Source organism: Clytia hemisphaerica, unplaced genomic scaffold (assembly GCF_902728285.1).
Source record: "Clytia hemisphaerica strain Z4C2 unplaced genomic scaffold, Clytia hemisphaerica genome assembly, whole genome shotgun sequence".
Taxonomy (NCBI): Eukaryota; Metazoa; Cnidaria; class Hydrozoa; order Leptothecata; family Clytiidae; genus Clytia; species Clytia hemisphaerica.
Genome location: NW_027104093.1, coordinates 94,717 through 107,263, shown reverse-complemented (window position 1 = coordinate 107,263; position 12,547 = coordinate 94,717). Strand labels below are relative to the sequence as shown.

Here is a 12,547-nt window from a genome sequence, read left to right as displayed (position 1 = left end):
ATTGGATAACCCCCAGGGTAGGCATCAATTCATTGATTGAGCAGAAATAGCCTTTTCATTTCATAAATATGGAAATAAGAATTTGCTGAAATAAGCCGAGTTGATAACTCATGATCCCACATGAATTAAATCAATAACCCAAATAGTCTTAAAATGTTAAATATATCGAGTTATCATTTCTCGTGAATACCCGGGTTGCAAAATTATAGCAGTGCAGTCAAAACAACTGATTACTCGAAAAGGTTCACGTGATTTTATTCCCATGTTACTTGCTTTACAACTTACATCTGATAACTGGCACATTACGTTATTTCAACGTCAATTTAATATTCACAACATCCATTTAACGTTAGATTAACATTGAAACAAAGTAGTGCACCAGCTGGGTTAATGTCGATAAATTCGAAACAACCAGAAATAAATGTCATGTAACGAGCACATAAAAATTTTGAGTAAAAGCGTGATTTGTCTTCAGACAGTTTTTAATTTTGCAATCCGTGTATTATACAGATAAGCTTTGATAAATTGATAAATCACGAACCCACAAGATAACCACTGAACAATGCTTCCGTGATGATAATCCTGGTTGATAAAGCGTTCTCCACCACTATCTCAATATATTCGTCTTTCTAAAAAAACAAAACAAGAAAATACATGTTTTTTTGTAAGAACAAACTATATAATAATCTAAGGCTTCGGTTGACAATATATGAGAACATGTTATGAACAATTTAAGCCTTTGTGGATTCTGAAACACCCAATTTCTTAGGATAATGGCCCAAAAAACTTACAAAATGGTGAAATTAAGAACACACTAAGAACCTTTTGTACTTAAACTCAAAAAGTTAAGAATAACCGAATGCTTTAAAACTTTTGGATGTTCTTATGAAAAGAAAAACATATACTCCTTTAAATTATGAGATATATTATATTAAATATTTCCGAGGTTTTGTTACTTCCTACACCCTCAATATTGTTAACTATTGGGTTAGTGAAATAAACCCTTTTCTATCCCACTGGAAAATTTAATTTCTTGACGCCCCATCAGCGAAGATTTGTTCTCTCAGGAACGATGTTTTCGGCTGTCGGTAGTTTTGATTGAGGACCTAATTTATGAAATCTGAAAAAGTACGCTGAAAGAGTAGGGCATTGAAAGAGCTTTCAAACGGTACCAACATTATGGGTTTAGCTATCGTCATAGCCGAGATAATTCGATTCATAATTTAAGCATTGAAAGATCTTAAAAATGCGATTATAAGCTTTTTGAGAACGTTAAGGAGTTAATCTTTTTTCTATTTTCAATAGTCGAACGTGCGCAACGCACTGGGCTCAACTTCAGTGGCTTCAAATCATGCATAGGCCCAATTGTAGACCCCCAGATATTCACCCAATGAACAAGTGTGCCAAATCTCAACCAAATCCGATCATTTTGGAGGCTTGTAGACTGCTCCAAAGCTTTAGCCTCGTTTTGGCAAAAAACTCGTTCCCAGGCCCCAAAAATCAAAATTTTTGAAAAATGCAAAAAGCACCCCCAGATATTCACCCAAGGAACAAGTGTGCAAAATTTCAGCCAAATCGGACAATTTTTGAAGTCTCCAGGCTGCCCCAAAGTTTTAGCCTCGTTTTGGCGAAAAACTCTTGCCCAGGCCCCAAAAATAAAAATTTTCAAAAAATGAAAAAAACTCCCCGATATTCACCCAAGGAACAAGTGTGCAAAATTTCAGCCAAATCGAACAATTTTTGTAGTCTCCAGGCTGCCCCAAAGTTTTAGCCTCGTTTTGGCGAAAAACTCTTGCCCAGGCCCCAAAAATAAAAATTTTCAAAAAATGAAAAAAACTCCCCGATATTCACCCAAGGAACAAGTGTGCAAAATTTCAGCCAAATCGAATAATTTTTGAAGTCTCCAGGCTGCCCCAAAGTTTTGGGACATACAGACAGACAGACACACACACATTCTCAGATTCTAACTCAACTGAAGTTGAGAATTACCAACAAGGGGGCCTCGTATTATAATCTTCAGTATTCTATACCCGTAATGCAAACAAGGGATTGAAACAGGATGTCGAGCTTTATATTTGTGGTTTCTTATAGCAAGGATTTATTATACACTGGATATACAAGTAACAGATTTTTGCCGATTTCTCGTGTACTAGCTATGTCCGCAGTAATGATATTGTTGTTCACTCTCCTTCCCTCATTAAATGATTTTTCGAAGCATTTTTATTGCATTTCTTATCGAAAATCACTCATTCAATTCCCAAAAGAGACTTAAAACATTCCTGTGAGAGTTAGATTCTTCCACTTAATTGATAATTATAAGTCGTTATGACGTTTCAAGCTGTGAGAAAGATGCAAAAGACGTGTTGTGTATAAGAAATATAATGTTGACACCGGAAATTTGCAAACTTCAACCTCAAAAAAGGCACCTTGCCACCACGTGCCTCCAAAGGATTTTCATACCACAGTGGAGCCAAGACACTCAAAGTCTTATGTATGTTAATTTCAGCTCTTCTGGGGACAGTCTTGGAAAGATATTTCCAATTGAAAATTTTGTGTCACTATAAGCATTTTGTCTGAATTTCTCGTCTAATGATGTTTTTCTCACATTAGATTTCACAAATGTATCCGGCTTGGAATGCTAGCCTTACTTTCAAACTTTTTTTTCTGCAAATGTACAAAAAACACCCCTGTCTCAGTGCCCCGGTGGCATGATTTCAGTACATGATATTTTTCAGTACATGGTTTCAGTACATGATTTTTTCCTACGTCACTGCAGTAATCAAATTTTTATTGCACTCATTTGTAATCATCCTAAATGGCTTGGGAATTCAAGAACTGTTTTTTATTATCGCTGTCTTTATTCAATTTATATCTCAATTCACAAATGAGTGCAATAAAAATTTGATTACTGCAGTGACGTAGGAAAAAATCATGTACTGAAACCATGTACTGAAAAAAATCATGTACTGAAATCATGCCACCGGGGCACTGAGACAGGGGTGTCAAAAAGAAAGAGCTAGAGAACTTTTTAAAAATAAGACTGATAAACATTTTTAAAAATCAGACATCTTCGAGCCGCCATGACAGTAGCCCGGGGTTCACTTAAAGCTTTTTGATAGACTGGATGGCGCGATTAAGTGGCCCGGTAGTATATGGTAATATTCTTTTGCTTAGGCGGACTGTAAAACAGTCCGCCAGATTATAGTTGTTTTTGGAAGGTAAAAACAGTATGGAGCAATGTTTTTATTCGAGAATAAGGGGTTGCAAATCTGTTATTAATGTTTGTTTCTCATTTGTGATTATATCTTTCAACTACAAGTAGTTTTATTGTTATTTGGATTTATAACATTTTCTCTCAAAATGGCGACCTCGCCAAACGCTCCTAGTCTACTTCACTGGACTTAGCGTCATAAAAAAATTATCAAAAAGCAAAGTTCAGCCAGAAGTAGACTCTAGTCTACCATGACAGTTGTCCTTTGCGGACAAAGCTAGAACATCAATTGTTTTCTGAAACAAAGGAAATACAATGATCGCTCTCCATCGTTTTATGAGTCGTTTATCTAGTGTATAATAAATTTTTGCTTATAGTAAAGATGGAAACCTCATACATCGTTGTCTTAAAGAAAATACCTGAGAACAACATAAGAATAATCCGTGGCTTAATATTGAAAAATAGTCATAAAAAGAAAATACGGCTGCTGTTAGAAGAAAAGCATAAGAAATTTGAACATGAGAATTTTGAAAAAATCTTAAGCATTTTAAACCTATTAAAATGCTAATTCTCTAAATGTTTTCTTTTTACATAACTGTTCCCGTTTCATATCAGACATAATGTTTCATATCAGGACAGTGTCTGCCTATTTATTGTTATATTATGCTGATATAAGCTTTTCCTTTTTCTGATCAATCTTGCTCCACATCCGTGTCAATTCAATATCAAAAAGCTTCTAAATCAAAATTGATGAGTAAGCAAACGATATTAATCTTATTTATAAAACAAAACCCTTTAGATTTAAAAGCTTTCATACCTTCAATTTCAAAGTCCCTGAAAAATTGATGGTCAATGATTTTGCATTGGAGGATGTAGATAATCGAAATTTCATTCTAAAAAAAGTAAATGTAAAAAAATGTTAGCCCTTAGCATGGACATACCATGGATAAAATTGTTCACTGAAATACATCCCCTTCTCACTGGAAGAGTTGGCCAAAATACCGTCCCCGGTGGAAAATTATCATGCAATTTTTGTCACCACTGAAAATAATCAAATAAACCAATCCTCACTGCAAAAAATATTATGTTATTTTGCCATCCCCACTGAAATTTTCTGCCTTGAAATCAAAAGAATGGAAATTCTCATTCATAAAAATATGGGAATATCAGTCCCCGTCGAGTTTTAGTTCATTATTTTTATCCCTACTGGCGGAAAAAATCCTACCGGTTCTGTGAGAAGGGGGTGTTAAAATGCTCATTATTGCAGCCATACAAATGTCCCAATTGGCACACAACGTTGTTTCAACGTTTATCTAATGTTCAAAACGTCCATATGACGTTAGATGAACGTTGAAACAACGTTGCAGCCATACAAATGTATTACATAAAAAGTTATCAAAACCCAAATGCTAAAAGAATCATATAAACTCCTAGATATAGATGGAAAATGATCAAAGCGGTCCGCCAACCTGGGCAGATTTTTTTACGGAGCCATGGCCTTTATAGTTTATAGCCATGCAATTAGAATCTGCTCGGATGCTAGCTCGATAAGAAAATTATTAAGTATTCGAATCTACTCAAAAATTTGCTGATTGAGAAAATTATAAATTAAGTATCTTTCAGAATCCTCTCGAGAATTAATTGTGCAAGAAAATTATTAAGTATTCGAAGCTGCACAAAAATTTGCTGATTGAGAAAATCATAAAGTATCTTTCAGAATCCTCTCAAAGATTAGCTCGGTAAGAAAATTAAATCAGAATGTGCTTGGAGATTAGCTTGTTAGAAAATTGCATAATATCCGAATTTCCTCGGGGACTCGTGACAAGGAAATTAACTTACATGTTACTAAAACATTCTCCATCGATACACAACCTTGCAGTCACACCGTCCGATAATTGTCCGCCCACTCCGCCCTTCTTCATCTTTAACGGACGATGGATGTTCAAATTTGCGTTGAAATTATACATCGCAGTATAAGGCACTGTGAATCGACCGAGTCGCATATCAAGGCCAGTTCCACGAACAAAGGATTCTGGACTTGAGGCCTAAAATGTAATTATGGCCATGTATCATTATATATTTAGAATACGTCTATCCGCAGACACGCGTTTTGTCCTTTCCCGGGACTCATCAGTGCAGCTCGAATAAGCGAGTATAGGCTGCAGCCGTCACACTGAGTGTTCAGCTTTGCGCAATCGCTGTTGGTGAGCAGAGAAGCAAAGCTTGCTTAAATTTAGAACATAAACAAAGAAAATATACAACATTTTCAAAACATGCATCCGTATTTGTAAAACGTTAGCTTGTAAACTTATCTATAATTTTAAAAATTTGAAATCTGCACCCACAGTCGGAGGCAACCTGAGACTCCTGTTTCGATAGCTTTATCTACTCAAAGATAAAGGAGGTTGCCACTCTTTCTCACTTGATTACATAACTTCTCTTTGATCCTTCTCTTCTAAACATCAAGCAGTACGATGTCTTTGGTGTAACCCGACCATGGATGGAGCCCACGCCCTTGCGTACCGTTGCCGACCGCTACACATTTGCACTACAATCAAGTTCATGAAATTTGAGAAAAAAGGGAAATCCCCACGAAATTTTATAGCTACAAACAATTAGAAAGACTTTGGACCTTAGGATCTGAGGATCCTTAAGTTCAAAAATGGTCCAGTAAGGCTCAGAATATAGCCTGGAAGTCTATAAACCCCTCCCAAATTGAAATTATCCGATAACATTTGACAGATAGCCCAAAATTGACTTTCTCGCCCGAACTTCAAATTAAAAGAAAACAAAGAAATAACCAAAATTCCCAATATATTTCGAACCAGATTGTACAGTCGTTATTTTTGAAACAACAAAAACTTACCGTAAACTCGCTTAGGAATGTGAATCTCTTCTTCGGTATCAATATTGATTTCTTCAAAGTCACCGTGAAGCCAGATAACGCTTGAGGGACGATTGGAGCAAGAAATGCGGCACGCTGGCGACGTGTATTGTCATCGAGGATTGGCTTTGATTGTTCTTCTAGTAAAAAGCAACAGACCTTTTCATAAATTACGTAACAAACATGACTTGCCTCGTTTTGAAATTATTGCCATGGTGATTAACTCCCAACGGATTTTATTAAAACTGCTTTCTATTCATTAACCCTATTCAACCTAGGCTTTTAGGGGCGGTTCAGAACTAGGGGGGGCTTTTCCTGTACCACCCCTTAACTTTTGATCTAGTAGGTCTTTTTGGATGAAATTTGGCACACAAGATCCTTGTCACGTAAGGTAACTTTTGACAAAAAAATTTTTCGATGACGTCACTCAGCATGCCCAAAGTGAGCAAAAACCGAAAATTTCCTTTGTTCTTATAAATAGCTATTGTACTCTAACAAAGGCTTTAGAGAAAAGTTGTCTGAGTTTAAAATGCCTATTTTATCCTAAATATTCAATATATTACGGTTTAAATGATATATTTGACATCAAAAATGAATTTGTATTAGAAAAGTGTCAATTTTTGTGACACCTTACTGTCAAAAATGTCATCATGCTCAAGGTGTGAAAATATTTAGGTGTCAAATTTTTTTTTATTTTGAAGCTAAATAAAAGTTAGGAATTTACAGAAAATTTCACGGCAATAGCTTTATTATTTCAAAAACTATTACCAATAGTTTGACCTCCGAACAGAAAGAGCCCCCCCTAGGCCGAATAGGGTTTTAAAAATCAGTTAATGTCTCAAGGAACAGAATTACCACTGTAATTGTTTGAATACGAGGCAAGTGACGTAATTTATGAAAAGGTCTACTAGTATATCATCATATGTTTTCTACGGAAGATCCCAAAATAGTCTGGGCGTTCGCCACCCGTTTTATTGTTTAAAGACCAAAAACTTGGAGTCTTGCTTTTGGTTTCTGGCATTTTGGGTATTTAAGCGTTTTACAGAGTTTACAGTTCGGACGAGTACTTTCCAACTCTAAGTTAGAGGGACCTGAGAGTGAGTGAGTGAGGAGGGAGTATAAGTCAAGGCACTCAAAAACTACTTGCGGTTTTTATAATTTTGCAGGAAATTCTTTTTGCATAACTCAAATGTCATCTTAAAAATGCTATAACTTTCCAAAAAAACATTATCTTTCTCCAAATCCTTCAGCAAGTACCCAGGACTTTTAGATTTCAGAGTACTTTTTTTTTACCCACCCAGTATTTCGGTTTGGTTTTCACAGAGATATTTCATAAAAAGTGTTAGAAAATCCGATTTCAAATGAAGACTTAATTAAGCTGGCACACAACGTTGTTTCAACGTTAATCTAACGTTAAATGGACGTTGTGAACGTTAGATAAACGTTAAAACAATGTTGTGTGCCAGTTGGGAATGAACACGTACGTCGCAAGAGTGCAGCCAACAATATTTTCTGCCGAGACATCGATTTAATTGGGTTAATTGTGCTTGAAAGATGTAAAGATTTCTCAGTACTTGGTTCTATCTGTAGTGGGAAGAAAAAAAAACATATATTGACATTAAATAGCTCTTTACTCTTTTTATTATGTAAGAGTAATTTTATAAGAACAATAAGGCTAAAAGACATCAAGAAATAGGAACAATGTAAGAACACTCCTCAACCTGGGATTGATATGAATTTTTAGCAAAGAAATTTTCGGGTTTTTGCTCACTTTAGGCATGATGAGTGAAAGATTTTGTCAAAAGTTACCTCCAAATTTCATTCAAAAAGACAAAGACCCACTAGATCAAAAGTTAAAGGGTGGTACAGGAACAGCCCCCCTAGTTTTGAACCACCCCTATAAGCCTCGTATAAAGATGGTTAACTCTGAAAAGAGGAATTAAAAAAATCCTGAAAATTACCTTCAAATTGAGAACAAAATAAGAACTATTCAAGGCTTTATTAAAGCTGGTTTATTTGCCAAAAAGTTGGAATGTTGCAATGTCTGATCACTTTTGACTAAAGTTTGTCAATATGTTATAGGTTTGGTTTTTTGCTTATGCGTTTTTTAGTCTCCTTGAAGTGCACTCTAAGGGTCAGAATGAGCGAAGATGAGTGAAAGTGCACTCAAAGGGTGAAAAAAAAGTGAGCAAAAAAGATGTTTATCGGACAACATTTTGAAAAATCTGACCATTTTTTGCCTTCAAAAGGACAAAGAAAATTTCCTCAAACGTGAGCAGATTTATTCTGCACTCGGCCTAGATTTCAAAGGTCTAATTTTGGACCGCAGATAAGGTTGTTTTTAAATCGACAGAAATGTTTATGGCTTACCAGAGATACATCTTGATCCATCTTTTCCTTAGATTGTCTCAGAATATGTATCCATGCTTTTCGAATCAAATCTCTTCCGACAGAGCTATCGTCGAACCCAGGTACAAGATCGTCATCCTATGAGAAAAATCAAAATTTTTTTATCAGTAGCGTCGTAGCAAAAGAAGCTCAACAGTGAGAAGAATGTAGTCAGTAAAAAATATATCAGCAGCGTGGTATATCGACCAATATTGGGCATACTAGGAAGGCAAGTTTTCAAAGGTAACATTTCGTTTTCCCCTTTTGAAAGTAAAATATGTTCTCTGTAAAAAATACGTGACTGAAGAGAGCGAGAAAAAATTAGTTGGGTATTTGTTTCTCTTTTTGCTGAAAACTGTTAATTTTACGGTTTAAAAAAGCAAAGGGGTGCCGAAATTCGTAATCAGATTTTTTCCACCCCCCAGCTTTTTTTGCGGGGCTCTTGTCTTTTTGCGCTCCCCCAAAAAGGGCTGCTGGTGGGGCTAATTTAATTTCCTCCCGAGCCCCTCTAGTCTGAATCGCAGACCTCTACAAAACCCCATGTAGTATATAGGTCTATGAGGAGCACGCATACGTTAGTGGATGCTAAAATCTATAAGGATCTCCACTAGAAAATTTATTAGTTAAGTCATTTATCGATGAATATTTCACAAAAGGAGGAACTTATAAGGGTTTCTGTAATCTTTGTTTGCGTAATGACACTTTTAAATATTCTAACCTAGACTACCTGCACTCCTGAACTAGTAGCGAGTTAATAAAGGAGGATATCGAGGACGACGGTAAGTGAAGCCGATACAAAACTAAGTCGATACTGTAGTTGATGTACGGCTCTATATCGTATTTACTCACCTAAACAGCCGACACGGATTTTGGTGTCTTTACCGTCGTCGAGCAAAGTGAGCGGCGATTTTTTGCGATATGTCATCTTTGCTTTATACCGTCTCCTTCGATTTATCTCGAATACATAAACCCGCTAATGTCTGTTGTAAGGGATGAAAATCAGACTTGAAAAACTATTATCTTTGGCAATTCTTTTCTAAGCAAGTTTTTTTTGTTGGGAAAACCTTTGTTTTCTAACATTTGACTCCAAATTTAAATAGGCTCATAACCTCCGTCATTGCTGAATGACATTAACGATTCCTTAAAAACTTGCTGAGCGAAAAACTACTCAGCGACTGTGTTTTTAGAGGACGATTCTCATTCACTGAACTTTATACAAACTCTGGAAGCAGTTTCAAAATCCCGTCTAACCAGAATTTTTATCCCTTATCTATAACAAAACAAATCGAAGAGATGCTGGAAGCCCAATTCAAATAGTTAACAATACAAAGATAAGTTTCGCTTTCTCTGTCTGCTTGCCTTCGGGTTAGCTTGTAGACAAATTCCCTAGTGCGAAAGAAGGCTAGAAACCCCGTCCGATGATGTCTCTATCTACAAATTCGTTTTTCAGATTTTAAGATTTTTTTTCGAAAAGTAATGTTTTAGCATTTAGGCCATTAGTAACCTTTTATCTAGTAAACCAAATTTGACAAATGACCCTTCAAACTTTCCAAGTTTATTTTTGGCCCAGCCGCGCAGCGCAAGTGGGCCTTTAAAAAGCAACTGAACGAAAAGATTTTGGTTTTGTCGGAGCCTGTGCGCGCAATAAATTAACAAGTCCAGTAGTCCAGGCTAAACCAGCGGCCGATTTAGAATTTTTGCCTCGCCTACCCGCACGATGTTTGACCTACTCTTATATTGGATAGAATTGGTAGTAAAGTCAAATTTCATTCTCTTTATGGCAAAGTATTTTTTAAGGTTTTCAAGATGGATGGAGTCAGGTCAGGGAGGGGAGCAAGTGGGAGCATTTGGATGTTAGAGTTTTATATTTCAAGCTTGACAGAGAAGTCTTTCAAGTAAACTTATGTTGTAATTCATTAAATGATACTAAAATGCAGCTCATGTGTAAATTTGAATAAGTTTGGAATGTTTTTCATTATGCTACCCTTTGAAGATGGTCAGTTTTGGATTTACCGCTCTAAACGGTCGGTGGCTGGATTTTTCAAACCTGACAGAGAATTTTCTCAAGTAAACTTATGTTGTAATTCATTAAATGATAATAAAATGCAGCTCATTTTGAATAAGTTTGGAATGTTTTTCATGGTGCAACCCGTGAAAATGGACAATTTTTTATCTATCGCTCTAAACGGTCGGTGGCTGGATTTTTCAAACCTGACAGAGAATTTTTTCAAGTAAACTTATGTTGTAATAATAATAATAATAATAATAATAATGATATATTTCTGGCATTTCCAAAATTTACATTTGGCTCTTCACCTGAAAATTCTGTAAAGCGGTGGGCTAGTATGATGAAATAAAATGATTAGGATTAAAAAGTATGAGGGGTAAAATGTGAATAGTGATAGAGCTAGACTAAAACCTAAAAAAATCCGAGTATCTGAGTATGCTAGCTGAGGCCATCGCAATGTGTGCTATTATAAAAAATTAACGAGTATATTTAAAAAAAATACTAACATAATGTTATAAGCTAGACTAGGCTAAGGTTCAAGTACTATTGGTGGCTAGAGGTAAAGTAAGCGACAAAATAGATCTAAGAACTCAGTGAGATTGAATCACGACAGAGCGTAAGATAGAATGAGCAAAACTTGCATAGGTTGCAACACCGAAGGCTGTGTAAAAGTGTACTGGACCTTGCAAAACACGACCAGTATTTCATTAAAGGATAAACACGACCAGTAATTCATTAAAGGATACTAAAATACAGCTCATGTGTAAATTTGAATAAGTTTGGAATGTTTTTCATGATGCTACGGGTTAAATCGATATTTCTGAACTTTGACGGTCAACATTTGACATTTGAAGTTTGTGAATTTATTTAAACCGATTTTTTCTTTCATACTAGTAACAAAAACATAAAGCAAATCTATTATATACATATATTGCGTATCATTTATCATTGCTGACCTTCCCCTGACCTTCCAGCGCAGCTGGTTTCTTTCCTTTTTTTTTCATTCAGCCAATTTTCGAACTTTTTTAACTTTTTGAATGTTCCGTATTTAAATCTCTGCCGAAAATGTGCATTAGGATTCTAAGACTCTAGTTTAATTGTTATAATTTCAAAATTGGTGGCAAACAACCGGCTTTTTAGGGTGCCTCTGTACAAAAGATTACGTCATGAATATCATGAATATAGCCTGAATATTTATAGGTTTTCCGTTCTTTCCTTTGGTATTTGTTATGAATGATTCGAAAGAAATACGTTCTTCTCGCGAAAGTCGTGAAAATTAATCCTCGCGAAAATTTACATTTTTCATGCTCGCGAAAATAAGTCCCGCTAAAATTAAATTACTTCTGAAACAAATTGCCTCGCGAAAATTACTGCACGTTCAAAACTTTGATTTCTGGTACGAAGTGCACGCGTTGCGAACAAACATTCGTCTATTGCTATGTCGCTGGGCCTTCGTGCCGCTTCGGCTTCTTGTTCCTTCTTCCAATGCAAAATAGGATTGATTCTTTAAAAGTTCATTGAACGCAAGAAAATTCAACCTTTTTTCTGGGACACCCGGTAGCATAAGAAATAAAGGCAAAACAGATTCAACAGTGAAAATATTGTAGCCAATAAAAAATATTTCTTACCTTAGACAACCTAAATTCTTTTTGTCCAAAAATATGAAAAAATTTGCAAAAGAAAACTATCAATATCAAACCAAACTTCGTCATTGTTGTATGAAGCGTAAAACGCTTATGTGAATCTGCTCCAAAATCTAAATCCCAAAACTGATGAACTCTATGTATCTTTCCAACGCAGAAATCAGCCCGCCACCCTGCTCTATATTTAACGAATAGAAAAATTGTAATTTCCTTAATTCCTAAGTAAATAAGGTCATACTTTGAAACTCGCTTTGGATAAATGAATATCGAATCGACTGCTGTGATAGGTGACAAGTTGTTTTTTAGAAGGTATTCTTTGAAGTTTTGAAATCTTTCACTTTTATATTTATGACAATTTGATTTATGACTGTTTATGTTTGGGGAGGGGGGGTCCGTAAAGAAATACCGGAAAT

The 12,547-nt window shown here is 35.6% G+C and overlaps 1 protein-coding gene across 2 annotated transcripts; it reads right to left on the bottom strand.

The window, feature by feature from the left end:
• Window positions 1–379: 379 nt before the first annotated feature.
• On the bottom strand, window positions 380–12,218 carry LOC136812834 (adipolin-like). 2 transcript variants are annotated; one of them, XM_067069358.1, is made up of 7 exons: window positions 12,120–12,218; window positions 8,466–8,582; window positions 7,580–7,679; window positions 6,078–6,235; window positions 5,051–5,256; window positions 4,029–4,104; window positions 380–629 (listed from the first exon to the last, which is right to left on the bottom strand). In XM_067069358.1, the coding sequence occupies exons 1-7, from the start codon at window positions 12,201–12,203 to the stop codon at window positions 534–536; spliced, it is 837 nt and encodes a 278-aa protein (XP_066925459.1). In that variant the 5' UTR covers window positions 12,204–12,218; the 3' UTR covers window positions 380–533. The 2 variants fall into 2 exon arrangements, with proteins under 2 accessions (XP_066925459.1, XP_066925460.1); XM_067069359.1 differs by having other exon boundaries at window positions 6,078–6,232.
• Between the last annotated feature and the right edge of the window lie 329 nt (window positions 12,219–12,547).